General features: G+C 56.6%; 1 protein-coding gene across 3 annotated transcripts in view; it reads left to right on the top strand.

Moving 5' to 3' along the window:
* The first annotated feature begins 1518 nt into the window (after positions 1-1518).
* The window catches only part of DOT1L (DOT1 like histone lysine methyltransferase), a 76917-nt gene continuing 62514 nt past the window's right edge, over positions 1519-15921 (top strand). For all 3 annotated transcript variants that reach the window (XM_023183726.1, XM_023183725.1, XM_023183728.2), the window contains exon 1: positions 1519-1841. In XM_023183726.1, the coding sequence (XP_023039494.1) occupies positions 1761-1841 (81 nt within the window). In that variant the 5' untranslated portion in view covers positions 1519-1760. The remainder of the gene's footprint in view (positions 1842-15921) is intronic.

Genomic DNA, 15921 nt, shown 5'->3' with positions numbered 1-15921 from the left:
ACTAGTGAGCCGGGTGCAGTGGCTCACGCCTGTAATCCCAGCGCTTCGGGAGGCCGAGGTGGGGGGATCACTTTTGTGTTTGAGATTAGGAGTTTGAGACCAGCCTGGCCGACATGGCGGAAACTCATCTCTACAAAAGATACAAAAATTAGCTGGGCATGGTGGCAGGCACCTGTAATCCCAACTACTCAGGAGGCTGAGGCAGGAGAGTCGCTTGAGCCCTGGAGGCAGAGGCTGCAGTGACCTGAGATCGTGCCACTGCACTCCAGCCTGGGCGACAGAGCGAGAGTGTCTCAAAAAACAAAACAAAACAAAACAAAAAAGAGTACAAGGGACTGTTGTACTTTGACACTCAAAGGCTTTAATCACCAGGCGCCGTGGCAGTGACTGCGGGACTCCGTTGTTGGGAGGAGGAAAGCATTGGAGGTCTAGTGACTCTCCCAAGGTCACCCAGCAGGGAAGGGGTGGGGCAGGGCTGGAATCTGGCTGGGCAGGGAGGGGGTTGGTGTCCCCTGGGGACTTGGGGAGGTGCTGGTGGTGAAACCGCCTTTGCAAAATTATGACTGAGACAGTTAAAGAGATCTTTACTGACTCCCTCTTGCTTCTAACCTCCAAGCTGTCCTTGTTCATCCCTGGGCATAGGCTGAATTAACTTTGGGAGAAACTTAGTTTATAGCTTAATTAATTAATTAATTAATTTGAGACGGAGTCTTGCTCTGCCGCCCACGCTGGAGTGCAATGGTGCAACCTCAGCCTCCCAGGTTCAAACGATTCTGCTGCCTCAGCCTCCCCAGTAGCCGGGATTACAGGTGTTCGCCACCGCGCCCAGCTAATTTTTGTATTTCTGGAAGAGACGGGGTTTTACCTTGTTGGCCAAGCTGGTCTCGAATTCCTGAACTCAGGTGAGCTGCCCGCCTCGGCCTCACAAAGTGCTGGGATTACTGGCGTGAGCCACGGCGCCTGGCCATAAGAGGGGGTTTCTCCGTGTTGGTCAGTCTGGTCTCGAACTCCCAACCTCAGGTGATCCGCCCGCCTTGGCCTCCCAAAGTGCTGGGATTACAGGGGTGAATCACCACGCCCGGCTTTTTTTTGGTACCCAATGAAACAGCATTGTTGTCGAATGAGTCCTCGGCTTGGAGCTAGAGCAAGCCCTAGACCGTGACTCTTACGGGGGACCAGCCTGGCCGACATGGCCGACATGGGGAGGTGTTCGGCGTCCTCCTCCTCGGACGGGATTCGAACTCGTCATCCGACGGGCCCGCCCATAGGGTCTCCCCGGGTCTCCGCGTCGGGCCGGCGAGTGGGGGAAGGGGGCGCCTGAGGGCAACCGAGGACGTGCGTGCGTATGTGCGTGCGTGCGTGGATTCGGGCGGGCGGGCGAGTCCACGGGGCGGGGCGCCGAGGGGGTGGCGCGCGCGGGGCGGCCGGCTAGGCGGCGGGCACGCGCCGGCCTCTTCGCTCTGGACCCCCCCTCGCGCGCGCGGCGAGTGGTTCCGCCCGGCCCCCGGCTCATTGTGCTCGCCTCACGCCGGCCCAAGATGGCGGAGGCGCTGGAGGCCCCGGGCCTGTGACTACAAAGAGGGAGCCGGGGGCCGGGCCGGACCGGAGCGCGGCGGCGGCGGCGGCGGCCGAGGCCGAGGCCAGGCCCCCTCCCCTCAGCCTCCCGCCCCTGCCTCCCGCCCGCCCTCCTCCGCCCACCGGCGGCCCCGCCCCTCCCCCAACCGCCCGCCTAGCATGGTGCGGCGGCCGCGCGCGCGGACATGGGGGAGAAGCTGGAGCTGAGACTCAAGTCGCCCGTGGGGGCTGAGCCCGCCGTCTACCCGTGGCCGTTGCCGGTCTACGTGAGTGCCGTTCCCCACCGTCCCTCCCTCCCGGCCTCCCCTCCTCCGTCGCCCCCGGGGACACCCCCAAACCCCCCAGCCGCGCGCGCCGGTCACTCCTGGGGAACGGAGCCCCTGGACCCCACTGTCGCTGCTAGGGACCCCTGTTGCTTCCCCGCCGAGGGCCCCACGGCTCTTTCCCTTAGGCTGGGAGCCCCCCGCGCTCGGGGTGGGAGCGGGAGCCGGCGCTCCGGAGCCCGGCCGCGGTGCCGTTGCCCCCGCCGGGTTGTCCCGATCGCAGAACGGGAGGAGTAGCTCGTGCCGGCCGCGTTTTGACGTGAAGCCCGCCCGCCCGCCCGGCTCGTTCCCGGCGCTGTCAGTGTGCTCCGCCGCCTTGTTTCTCTTTTTGAGGGCACCCTTTCCTGTCTCCTGTCCTCTTCTTTTTTAAAAATTAGGCGTTTGTCACGCTTTTCCTACTCGGGCTCGGCGGGCCCGACCCTGGGAAGGTGGGAGATAACGTCCCCTTGAGTGGGCGGGAGCGGTCTGACCTTTCGAAATGGGGAATTTTGGCCCCGGTAATGTTGAGTGGGTATGGGCTGCCCTGGCCCTGGGAAATTATGAATCTTTCACCTTTTAATCCTAGTGGGCGGGACAGGCTTTATTTACCCTTGGAAATTGGGACTTCTGTCCCCCGATCTTGAGTGGGCAGGATTGGGCTCACCCCGGGAGTTTACAGTAAATTTTGTCTCCTTCATCTTGGTGACCGTTGGAAGATGACAGGCCGGGTGGAATGTTACAGAGGCACCCCCCGGGGTGGTTCCAGAAACCCGCGTGCGGCTCCCGGGGTGCGAGTCCCGGCGTGGCCCCTGGGGAGGCGGGGCTCGTGCGTCCGCGCCTGGGACCCTCTGAGCACGCTCGGGGCCGGGAAGGGCGCTTTTTGGGGGAAAAGTGAAGCAGGCGCTGTCGGCAAGCGTGTCCGGGGCGCGAGTTTTGGGGGGTGCGCCCGCAGGGCCCGGCCGGGCATCCCCGCGCGCCCTGGGACTCCCGCGCGCGCGCTCGGCTTGTGTCAGTTTTTGGAAACGTGCTCGCTGGGGGCGGGGTCAGGACGCGGAGAGCGCTGGGGAGCCCGGGCTGGCTCACTGCCGCAGGTCCTTGCGAGTGGGAGGGAGAGGGAGAGCGGCTTCCAGCCCGGCCGCACGTCCCGCGCGCGGGGCTGGCGGGGTCGGGCCCTGGGGCTCTGGCTTCTGTGGTTGGGCAGCTCTGGGTGTGCGCCTGGGCGGCCTGAGCCGGGTTCTGGCCGGGAGAGGTCCTAGGACAAAAACTGAAAGCGGAGGCAGCGCTTCAGCGCCCGGACCGGTTTCCTCCCTCGAATGTTCAAACTCCAGAATCCTTCCAGCCTCCACTTCTCTCTGTTGGGCTCTCATCGTTTTAGGTGATAGAAGGCGTCTGACTGTAACGTTATTACAAAAATGTTATTAGACTAGAGTAGAATGAGGAGTTCTATCTGTGACTGAAGATCAGTTGAGGTGGCTTACCACCGTCCGACCAGTCCCAGTATATGGCTTCACATTAATTATTTTATGTTATGTTATGTTATGTTATGTTATTTTTTGAGACGGAGTTTCGCTCTTGTTGCCCAGGCTGGAGTGCAGTGGTGCGATCTCGGCTCACTGAAACCTCTGCCTCCCGGGTTCAAGCGATTCTCCTGCCTTGGCCTCTCTGGTAGCTGGGATTACAGGCGTGCACCACCACACCCTGCTAATTTTGTTTTTAGTAGAGACAGGGTTTCTCCGTGTTGGTCAGTCTGGTCTCAAATGCCTGATCTCTGGTGATCCGCCCGCCTCTGCCTCCCAAAGTGCTGGATTACAGGCGTGAGCCACCACGCCCGGCCTTACATTTATTTATTTATTTGTTTATTTATTTATTTATTTTTTGAGAGGGATTGCAGCTTTTGTTGCCCAGGCTGGAGTGCAGTGGCGCCATCTCTGCTCACCGCACCCTCTACCTCCTGGGTTCAAGCGATTCTCCTGCCTCAATCTCCTGAGTAGCTGGGATTACTGGGATGAGCCACCACGCCCGGCTAATTTTGTATTTTTAGTAGAGACGGGGTTTCTCCATGTTGGCCAGGCTGGTCTCGAACTCCCAACCTCAGGTGATCCACCTGCCTTGGCCTCCCAAAGTGCTGGGATTACAGGGGTGAGCCACTGCACCTGGCCTCACGTTTGTTTATCTTCCTCTTTCAGTTCACCTAGGGCGTAGTTCACTGTTTGCAGGGTACAAACTGAGAGTTTGACAAACAAAATGAGAATTTGACAGACTCATCGGGTGGTGCCCTGACCAGCGCTGTCGTCCAGGTGCAGAACCCCCAGCTTCCCTGCGGCGCCCCCTGTCCTCAGCCTGTCTGGGAGCTCCTGGCTGCTCCCCATCTGGCCTTACCTGTAGTTCTGCCATTCTCAGAAAGTTGGCTGAATGGAATCAACAGGACATTGCCTTTTGGTCCTGGTGGCTTTCAGGCGGCCAAATTCATGTTGCTGCAGATTTCAAAAGTTACCCCATTTTTTTGGTGACTGTAAATCCGCTGGACAGTTGGACCACAGATTGTTCATCCGTTTGCCTGCGGGTTACAGGACTGTGGGCTGTTTCCAATTTTTGGTGATTGGAATAAAGCTGCACTGAACACCACTGGCGGGATTTTTGGTGAAAGTCAGTGTTCGCAGGGTGAGGTTCTCAGGAGTGGACTGCACGACCTGGGTTAAGTGTCTGTTTAACATCTGCATCCCAACAGCTGCCGTTTGTCAGTGCTAAGAAACCCACTGGAACCCGATGTGGGGGCCTGGGACAGCGGTCCTGCCAGGGGCCCGTTGCCTTTTCCTTGATACTTAAGTGAACATTCATGTGAAGGCAGCCCCGGTGTCCCCGCCCACACGCCTGGTGCCCTGCCTGGCCAGCCCCCATTGTAGATAGTAAGGGCGAGGGCTGGCGGGAGCAGGCTTTCTAGTGGTGGGCGGGACTGTGCCGAGTCTTTCCTTCCCTGGCCGGGCCCTGGCTTGGCAGGATGTGCTGGTCCTGGCGCCGTCTGCGGCCCGTTCCTGCTCTGGTTGGCCTGCTGCCGGGCCCAGCATCTTCATTCGCCCAAGTGCCAGAGGCAGCATTCCGACAACCCTGCCGTGACATTTGTCATTTTCCCGTTGAGGAATTTTGCTTTCTCACAAGAAGTGAGGGGCGGTTCTGATTTTCTTTTCTTTTCTTTTTTTTTTTTTGAGACAGAGTCTCGCTCTATTGCCCAGGCTGGAGTGCAGTGGCCAGATCTCTGCTCACTGCAAGCTCCGCTTCCCGGGTTCCAGTGATTCTCCTGCCTCAGCCTCCCCAGTAACTGGGATTACAGGTGCCTGCCACCACTCCTGGCTAATTTTTGTATTTTTAGTGTAGATGGGGTTTCACCATATTGGCCAGGCTGGTGTCGAACTCCTGACGTCAGGGGATCTGCCCGCCTCGGCCTCCCAAAGTGTTGGGATTACAGGCGTGAGCCACAGCACCTGGCTGTGGCTGCAACAGCACATATATTCACGATTCATTCCAGCAGCACCTACTGAATACGCAGTGTTGTGGGGGCACAGAGGACAACAAGCCAATATTCTCTCCCCCCGCCCCCCGCCCCACCCTGTCCAGCGTTCTTAGTCTCAAGAAACCTGTAAAATGAAGACAGGCCGGGCACAGGGGCTCACGCCTGTCGTCCCTGCACTTTGGGAAGCCCAGGCGGGAAGATACTTGAGCCCAGGAGTTCGAGACAAGCCAGGGCAACATAGTGAGACTCCATCTCTACCAAAAAACGTTAAACCAAAAAAAAAAAAAAAAAGTTAAACAGTGGAGTTAAGTAGATTATAAGTAGCAGCTCAGCCGAGATACTGTGCTGAGCACAAGGTCAGCCGAGGTCCCCAGGGAGGGGCTGCCACTTCTGCCCTGGGGGACCTGTGGGTGGCTGCTTGGAGGAGGGGCCATCCGGAGGAGGAAGCAGAAATAGCCACAACTGTCCACACTCGGAAATGAGCAGTTCGGAAGGGGTTTGCCCAGTTGGCAAACGCAAGGGGGAGGAAGGGCGATTTTTGTTCTTACATGACCTGGGAGTTCCTGGATAACCACTTTTCTCAAGCCCCGTGTGGCATTTCTTATTTTTTTGAGAGGGAATCTCATGCTGTTGCCTGGGCTGGAGTATAACTGTGCGATCTCGGCTCACTGCAACATCTGCCTCCCAGGTTCAAGTGATTCTCTTGTCTCAGCTTCCCCAGTGGCTGGGACTACAGGTGCGCGCCACCACACCCAGCTAATTTTTTGTATTTTTAGTAGAGATGGGGTTTCACTATGTTGGCCAGGCTGGTCTCGAACTTCTGACCTCGTCACCCACCTGCCTGAACCTCCCAGAGTGCTAGGATTACAGGCGTGAGCCACCCCGCCTGGCCCGGCGTGGCGTTTCTAGGGCAGGATGGCCCTGCCCTTCTTCTGGTGGGAAGGGCACAAGTGGCATTATTGGTTGTTTGCTCGGAAAGAACCTGCAAGGGCCACAGGGTGGGACCTTCCCCTTGGTGACTCACGGGCTGTGGGCGGGCAGGGGCGGCCTCCACTGGCCAAGGGTCTCGACTCTCTGACTCTCATTGATGAGTGAGTACATGTTCCGCCTGACAGCCTGGCCTGGAGCCCAGCTGTGGGTGGCGGTGAGTGGGCAGCCAGCAGTGAGTAGCAGCCAGGGCCGGGGTGAGCCATCCCCACCGTGACTCAGAAGGTATTTTCTGCTGCTGACCTCTGAGCATGAGTGTCCTGAGTAATCCCAGCTCCCCCGGAGGCAGATTAACCTTTAGGCAGCTTTGTGTGAGTCAAGGAGTTGCTTTAAAAAGGAAGGAATCATAGAAAAAACCCAGTGTTCCATTTTATAGCAAATGTACACTGTTCTGTTCCTGGTGGCCTAAAAGAGGTTGCCGGGGGCACTGGGGGTGTGGGGGGTGGGTTGTCCCGAAACTCTGCAGGTGATACAGGCACTCCAGCCTAGCTTCTGGGGAGGGTTTTTTTTTTTTTTTTTGAGACGGATTCGCTGTGTCTCCTAGGATGGAGTGCAGTGGCCCAATCTCGGCTCACTGCAGCTTCCGCCTCCTGGGTTCCCAAGTAGCTGGGATTGCAGGTGTGAGCCACCACTCCCGGCTCTTTTTTTCCTTTAAAAATCTGCTTGTTAACTCCTGCTCATCAGAGTGTATATTTGCAGTAATTCGAGTCTGGACTTCCAGGTTGCAGTCCTCAAATGTGGCCCAAATAGACACTCCACTTATATTAATTTTGCTCCAGTTCCTTTCCTTTAGCTCCACAGCGTAAATCTACAATTATCTGAAAATAAAAAGTTTAAAAAACACACTTTGTCTAGGCACAGTGGCTCATGCCTGTAATCCCAGCACTTTGGGAGGCCAAGGCGGGCGGATCACCTGCAGTGAGGAGTTCGAGACCAGCTTGGCCAACATGACGAAACCCCGTCTTTACTAAAAATACAAAAATTAGTTGGGCTTGGTGGTGGTTGCCTATAATCCGGAGAATCCCTTGAACCTGAGAGGAGGAGGCTGCAGTGAGCCGAGATCATGCCATTGCATTCCGGTTGGGGCGACAGAGCGAGACTCGGTCTCAAACAAACAAACAAAAGTAGATAAAGGAAAAAAGAGTTTGTGTTCAAGTCATATTGGCCACTGATGGCTGCACGTGGCTTTAGGTGTTACTGATTCCAGTGACAGGAAGACAGTGGCCTCGACCAGGGGGCAGGAACAGACAGGTGCCTTTCCACGCCTGCCCCTGGTGTGGTTGGGGGACATGACTGAAAGCCTTGCTCTTGTCTCTGGGGCTGATGCATTTGGCACGCCTTGCTGGGCACGGACTGCTTGGAGCTGCTTTTCTCTTCCAGCACTGTGGGGTATAGGAAGGGCCCAACACAGTTCTTCCTGTGCTCTCCAGCAGTCAACACAGAGGAGTTCCGGAACCAGATACGTGTACCAAGGGATTCGTCAATTCTGTGTTTCCGACTGGGTAGCCCCGATTCAGCTCACTTCCAACATGTCTACCTCGACACAGGCTCAGATCCCACGGGGTGAGAGCTCAGTCCCCAAGACTCCCCAACTTTCCGTGGCACTTAGAGGCCCCAGGTTGTGGCCTGTGCTTCTGAGCGATCAGCTGTAAATTCAGGTTCCCATCACCCCTTCCTCGGCTTGATTACGTTGCCTCAGCGGCTCACAGAACTCAGAGTAACACTTAGGTCCTCTGGTTGATGATAAAGGACGATCAGTAGGATGCCCGTGATACTGAGAAATGGACCCTCAGGGCAAGGCATGGGGGAAGGGCCCACCTCCTTCAGGAGTCTCCTGGAACCTGTCCTTTTGGGTGTTATTTCTCTTATTATTTTGAGGTAGGGTCTTGCTTTGTCAGCCAGGCTGGAGTGCAGTGGCTTGATCTCTGCTCGCTGCATCCTCCGCCTCCCAGGCCGAAGGGATTCTCCTGCCTCAGCCTCCCCAGTAGCTGGGATTACAGGCGTGAGCCACCACGCCTGGCTAAATTTTGTACTTTTTGGTGGCGCCTTGCTGTGTTGCCCCAGGCTGGTGGTAACTTTGATAAGCTTTGGGCCTCAGCCTCAGGCTGTGTGGTGGGGCCTGAGGTACAGCAGGGGCCCCAGAGGAGTCCTCCAGGGGAAGGACTGCAAGAACGGTGTGGCGCTGGCGGAGACTTTTACCTGGAGGATCCCAGCGTTGAGCTTTTTTGGTCCTGATTTGTACCGAGCCCTCCTCTTCCCGCCCGTAGGCTGAAAGGATGAATTCCTGGCCCTTGAAGGTTCAAACAGCAGTTCTCAGGGGTGGAGGTGGCTCTGCCCCCAGGGGACACCTGGTGGCGTCTAGAGACCTCTGCGGTTGTCACCACTGGGGTGGGGGAAGCCCGAGGATGCTGCTCAGCACTCACAGAGCTTGGGGCAGCCCCGCCACCGAGGGCGGGCACGAGGTACCAAGATCTGTGCCTTTCATGGCCTGGCACAGACCGCCGCGGGGTGTCGCTTGGTGTTCACCTAGATGCCTTCTCCTGGGGCCAGCCCTGCCTTTATTGCCTGGGTGCTTCCTGGGACCATGCGTGTCCGGCAGGCCCTGGCCAAGATCCAGGCTTGCTCCATGCAGTCCCTGCCACCTGTGGCCCCCTGAGGAAAGGACCTGAGGCGAAGTTAGTGTAATGGGAGTGTATTTGGGGCACGTTTGCAGACTGCAGCTCTGGAGACACAGATTGAAGTGCCTGGAGTGTATGTGCAGCAGTTACAAGTGGGGGCTTCCTGGAGAAAAGAAGGGGCAGCTTCTGCGTTGGAATCACAGGAGTGATTGCCCAGCTCCGCATCCTTCCTTGCATCTCAGGATTAGCCCGGCTAATTTTTGTATTTTTAGTAGAGACGGGGTTTCATCATGTTGGCCAGGCCTGTCTCGAACTCCTGACCTCCGGTGATCCGCCCGCCTCAGCCTCCCAAAATGGTGGGATTACAGGCGTGAGCCACCGCAGCTGGCAGTCATTTTTTGTTTGTTTGTTTGTTTGTTTGTTTGAGATGGAGTCTTGCTCTGTTGCCCAAGCTGGAGTGCAGTGGCACGATCTCGGCTCACTGCAAGCTCTGCCTCCCAGGTTCACGCCATTCTCCTGCCTCAGCCTCCCAAGTAGCTGGGACGACAGGTGCCCGCCAACACGCCCAGCTAATTGTTTGTATTTTTAGCGGAGATGGGGTTTCACCATGTTAGTCAGGATGGTGTCGATCTCCTGACCTTGTGATCCGCCCGCCTCAGCCTCCCAAAGTGCTGGGATCACAGGCGTGAGCCGTCGTACCTGGCCAGCCACTTTTCTTTCTCATTTTTTTTTGGACACAGAGTTTCACTCTTTTTACTCAGGCTGGAGTGCAGTGGTGCCATCTTGGCTCACTGAAACCTCCGCCTTCCAGGTTCAAGCCATTTTCCTGCCTCAGCTGCCCAAATAGCTGGGAATACAGGTGTGCGCCACCAGGCCCAGCTAATTTTTGTATTTTTAGAAGAGATGGAGTTTCACGACATTGGCTGGGCCAGTCTTGAACTCCTGACCTCAAGTGCCTGCCTCGACCTCCCACAGTGTTGGGTTGAGATGTGTGAGGCGCACGTGTGAGCCGCAGCCACCCTCTTTCTCAGTTGGTTGCACCAGACGGGCGCATGCTGGCTGGCCGTGTGGGCATCGCGCCCTTCAGAAGGATGGACGGTCAGGCCTCATGCTGTTGCTGCTCCTGGTCTGGGGCTTCGGGGTGGCCTTGCTGGAGAGGCCATGGCTGAGTGACGGCGTGCAGGGCGGCAAGCGCGGAGGAGCAGGCTGGGGCACTACAGTTGCTGTGCTTTTGTTTTTCCTCTTTTATTTTTTTTGAGAAGGAGTCTTGCTCTTGTTGCCCAGGCTGGAGTGCAGTGGCGCGATCTCGGCTTGCTGCAACCTCCACCTCATGGGTTCACGCCATTCTCCTGCCTCAGCTGCCTAAGTATCTGGGATTACAGGTGCTCACCACCAAGCCCGGTTAATTTTTGTATTTTTAACAGAGACGGGGTTTCACCGTGTCAGTGAGGCCGGCCTCAAACTCCTGACCTCGTGGTCTGCCTGCCCCATCTCCCAAAGTGCTGGGATTACAAGCGGGAGCCACCACGCCTGCATGTTTTTCCTTTTTTTTTTTTTTTAATAACAGCCTTATCGCGACAATTCACATATCAAAAGTTCATCTGTTTTAGGCTGGGCGTGAACCCGGGAGGCGGAGCTTGCCGTGAGCTGAGATCGCGCCACTGCACTCCAGCCTGGGCGATGGAGCTAGATTCCATCTCAAAAAAAAAAAAGGTTCACCCGTTTTAAGTGTACATTTCAGTGGTTTTTAGTCTATTCACCATTGTCTAATTCCGGAACATTTTCATCACCCCAAAAGGGAGCGCTGTTGCCTCAGCAGTCAGTGCTGGTCCCCCCTAGCGTCCTGGCGCATTTTTCCCTGTGAGGAGGCCCACGAGTGCCCTGCTTTCCTCCCTCCTGTCACACCGTGGCCTTGCCCTCAGGCTAGAGGGTGGGTGACCGTAAGCCTGTGCTCAGACAGGCTGTGCTCAGACGAGGGCGAGGAGAGTTCTGGTCAGCACATCCAGCCTCCCTCCTGTGTCGCTTTGCTGCTGGGGAAAGAGGGTCCCAATGCAGACCCCAAGAGAGGAGAGAACTCGAGGTGAGCCGCTGATTACAGTGAGAGCAGCCACGAAGCCGCTCCCTTACACAGCAGGGCTCCCTGAACAGAGCAGGCCATCCTCGTCCTGGGGGCGGGGGGAGGGGGGCAGGCAGAGGGTGCCTGTTCTTCCTTAGCGCCTCTGTGCGTGAGAAAAGGCCGGGGTTGCGAGTAAACCTGGAACGTACAGACACACTCGCTGGAGCCCAGCCAGATGGTGCCATCCGACCACCCTTCAACCCCTGCTCTCTGGCCCTCTTAGTACAGCGGGCACGGGTTCTGCAGGCTGCCCGGAAGACCACCCCCAGACCCATAGATGCTCTGCGTCCTTGGTGGTCAGCTCGTAAGTGTGAACCTTCCAGGTACCTTGCGAGTGCCTAGCTGTGCACTTTAAGATGGCGTTGCTCTGGTCATGTTTTAGGAAAGCAGAGGCCTGGTGAGCAGAGCTTCCTCTCACAGCTTCCCAGTGGCCTGTGTGGGTGGCCTCAGCCCCTCCTGAGCACCTCCAGTGTCCAGTTGCTTGGCATGTTTACAGGGAGCTCCTTTGGTTGCTGGGTAGCTTGGGCTGTTTGTTTGTTTGAAATGAACTCTCTGTCACCCAGGCTGGAGTACTGGAATATAGTGGCATGATCATAACTCACTGCAACCTTGCAGTCCCGGCTCAGGCGGTCCTCCCACCTCAGCCTCCCGCAGTGCTGGGACTACAGGTGTGCACCGCTGGGCCTAGCCAGCTGGGGCTGTTGCAGATGGACTAGTTATTATCAAGTCAGCTGAAGCCTTGTCAACCATCCTTGATCTGAGCTCTCCTTGGAGCTCTCAGGAGGCCCTGTCCTCCTCCTGTGGAGGTCTGAGTCCCCTTTTCACACTGCCCTTGATCCTGCAGACAGATGCTCAGCCAGGAAGCAACACGATCTGATGTCCAGGCCCAGCTCTGCTGTGAATTAGCTGTGTGGACTTAGGCCAGGGCCTGTGTGGACCTTGGGTTCAGGGTCAAGTCTAAAAATGCTCTGTCGGACCAGGCATGGTGGCTCACACCTGTAATGCCAGGACTTTGGGAGGCCGAGGCAGGTGGATCACCTGAGATTGGGAGTTCGAGACTAGCCTGACCCACGTGGAGAAACCCCGTCTCTACTAAAAATACAAAATTAGCCAGGTGTGGTGGCGCACGCCTGTAATCCCAGCCACTTGGGAGGCTGAGGCAGGAGAATCACTTGAACCCAGGAGGCGGAGGTTGCAGTGAGCTGAGATCGTGCCATTGCACTCCAGCCTGGGCAACAAGAATGAAACTCCAAAAAAATAAAAATAAAAAACTTTGTCAACTAGGAAGGTAGAATTAGGTCCTGTGAGGTAAGGCTGCAGAAATACTCCATAAGGTACATGTGTGATTTAACTGTTTCCAGTAGCCACATTTTTAAAAAGCTAAGATAAATTTTGTTTTTCCTTTTTTTAGAGATAGAGTCTCGCTGTTCACCCAGGCTGGAGTGCATTGGTGTGATCACAGCTCACTGCAGCCTTAAACTCCTGGGCACAAGGGATCCTCCCACTTCAGTCTCCCAAATAGCTGAGAATACAGACGCACCTGCCATGCGCAGCTAACTAAAAAAAAAAATATTTTTTTTGGAGAGATGAGGGTCTCAATATGTTGTCCAGGCTGATCTCAAACTCCTAGCTTCAAGCAGTCCTCCTGCCTCATCCTCCCAGAGTGCTGGGATTACAGGCATAAGCCACTGTGTCTGGCTTCTTTTTTAATTTTTTTTTTTTTTTTTGAGACGGAGTCTTGCTCTGTCGCCCGGGCTGGAGTGCTGTGGCCGGATCTCAGCTCACTGCAAGCTCCGCCTCCCGGGTTTACGCCATTCTCCTGCCTCAGCCTCCCGAGTAGCTGGGACTGCAGGCGCCCGCCACCTCGCCCGGCTAGTTTTTTGTATTTTTAGTAGAGACGGGGTTTCACAGTGTTAGCCAGGATGGTCTCGATCTCCTGACCTCGTGATCCGCCCGTCTCGGCCTCCCAAAGTGCTGGGATTACAGGCTTGAGCCACCGCGCCCGGCCTTAATTTTTAAATTTTTTTTTTTTTTTTGAGACGGAATCTCTTTTGGTCGCCCAGGCTGGAGTGCAGTGGCGCGATCTCGTCTCACTACAAGCTCCGCCTCCCGGGTTCACGCCATTCTCCTGCCTCAACCTCCCAAGTAGCTGGAACTACAGGCGCCTGCCACCTCGCCTGGCTAATTTTTTGTATTTTTAGTAGAGACGCGGTTTCATTGTGTTAGCCAGGATGATCTCGATCTCTTGACCTTGTGATCTGCCTGCCTTGGCCTCCCAAAGTGCTGGGATTACAGGCGTGAGCCACCGCGCCTGGCCAATATTTTTATCTTTCTAGAGTTGAGATCTTGCCGTGTTGCCCAGGTTTCGAGTGCAGTGACGATCGTGATTTGCTGTGGCCTCAAACTCCCGGGCTCCAGTGATCCTCCTGCATCAGCCTCCCAAGTTGCTGGAACCCCAGGCATGGGCCACTGCGTCTGGCCCAGGATATAAATTTTCATAACTTATTTAACCAAGTATAACTAGAATATTATCATTTTATCATGTAATTAAAAAATGGTTCTGGCCGGGCGCGGTGACTCATGCCTATAATCCCAGCACTTTGGAAGGCCAAAGTGGGCGGATCGCCTGAGGTCAGGAGTTCAAGACCAGCCTGGCCAACATGGTAAAACCCCGTCTCTACTAAAATGAAAAATAGCCAGGTGTGGGCCGGCCGCGGTGGCTCACGCCTCTAATCCCTGCAGTTTGGGAGGCCGGTGGAACACCTGAGGTCAGGAGTTCGAGACCAGCCTGGCCAACATGAACATTTAGCCTCTACTAAAAATACAAAAAAGTAGCCGGGCGTGGTGACCGACGCCTGTAATCCCAGCAGCTACTCAGGAGGCTGAGACAGGAAAATCGCTTGAACCCAGGAAGTGGAGGTTGCCGTGAGCTGAGACTGCACCATTGAACCTGGGAGGTAGAGGTTGCGATGAGCTGAGACCGCACCACTACACTCCAGCCTCAGCAACAAGAGCAAAACTCCATCTCAAAAAAAAAAAAAAGGAACTCCAACACAAGAGCTGGAAGCCAGCGCTGGGCTCTTTCGCACAGAGGCGCCCACCCACAGACCAGGAGTACGAACCCAGCCGTGCTGCTGTAGACATGGGCCCTGGGATGGCCACCCAACCTCTGTGGCCTGGCTCTGCCTGTTCCCTGGGCCCTCTAGGAACAAGTCTGTGCTGGAAACGCCTCTTGGCTGAGGCTCCTTTTACTAGACATCCACTCTCAGCCGGGCGTCCTCCAGGCCCCGCACACCCGCCCACCGTGAGAGGGAATGTCACCTCTTGGCCTTTGGGATTCGGAAAAGCCTGGTGAAGTCTGCACAAAGCCCTGGCCCCCAGCCCGCGGTCCACACAGCAGCCCACACCACAAGGCACCTCTGGACAGGAGGCAGCACGAGCAAGGAGGAGATGGGGGCAGTAACTCGGGGCGCACTGCCTGGTGGGGACACTGTCTCCCTAGCTGAGTGACGGGGAACGAGGCACCATGACGAAACAGGCGTGGGGCAGAGGGCACAGCTCGCGGGAGTTGCAGAGGCGAGTTCACCCTGCTACTGCTTCTGCGGGGCACTTATTTTTAGAACTACACTTATGTGGCCCCCAAAATAATGTCACGCTGCCAAGGAGAGCAGGCATGGGCAGGTGACACCGCTGTAAATCAGAGCGTTTCCAGCCCTCACACCGTGAGTCATCTGGCTCCCGGGAATGTTCTGTGCTCCAGTAAGGCCCGGGCCTGTGAGAAGTGGTTGGCTGTGAATCCCAGGAAGGGGAACTCGGGCCCACAGCCCCCTCCAACCTTCGCAGCCTCAGGACACTCCAGCCACAGCCAGAAACACTCTGGCAGCCAGACATGCAACTCCTCTGGCCACCACTTTGAGACAGCAACTCCCGGTGACAAGAAAACCCCGAAACTGGGCGAGGCAGGGCCCTCTGTCAGATGATCACCCGGGAAGATGCTGTGGAGAGACAGGAAGTGCAGGGACCACAGCAGGCTGGATTTCCGGCTGAAGGAGGGAGGAGGGAGGGGGGACCCTGCCGTGGGCCCTGACTGTGAGCAGGAGGAAAGGGGTCTCAGAAGCAGGACCCCGACATGAGGGAGCAGGCCCAGCACCCCTTCCTCCCGTCCCCAGCCCCTGACCAGAGAGGAGGCCGGCCCTCTGGGTCTTGCTTCAGATGTGCGGAACCCAGCCCTTCCGGCTGCACCCTGCAACATCCCACAGCACTCCGTGGGGGTCCGCAGGAAGAAGACTCCCCCGTGAGGGGAGGCGTGTGGAGCGCCACTGCCCCGACAGCAGCCACTGGCCACTCAGGGCTATGGGCACCCGACATGTGACTGGTGGGACGGAGCTGTGCAGAGCGCAAAATATATAGGAAACAGCCAGACGTACCACACTCGCCACACCCACGCAGTCACATCCCGCAGGAACTTTTTTTTTTGGAGAAAAAGTTGTGCTCTTGTCGCCCAGGCTGGAGTGCAGTGGTGCAATCTCGGCTCACTGCAACCTCTACCTCCTGGGTTCAAGCAAGTCTCCTGCCTCAGCCTCCTCAGTAGCTGGGATTACAGGCACCCGCCACCACACCCGGCTCATTTTTGTATTATTAGTACTACTAACAATTTTTGTATTAGTAATAGTACTAATACTTTTTTTTTTTTTTGAGACGGAGTCTCGCTCTGCCGCCCAGGCTGGAGTGCAGTGGCCGGATCTCAGCTCACTGCAAGCTCCGCCTCCCGGGTTTACGCCATTCTCCTGCCTCAGCCTTCCGAGTAGCTGGGAC

This window comes from Piliocolobus tephrosceles, chromosome 21 (assembly GCF_002776525.5).
Source record: "Piliocolobus tephrosceles isolate RC106 chromosome 21, ASM277652v3, whole genome shotgun sequence".
Classification (NCBI taxonomy): Eukaryota; Metazoa; Chordata; class Mammalia; order Primates; family Cercopithecidae; genus Piliocolobus; species Piliocolobus tephrosceles.
The sequence above is the reverse complement of the archived record's forward strand: the minus strand, read 5'-3'. Positions and strand labels throughout refer to the sequence as shown.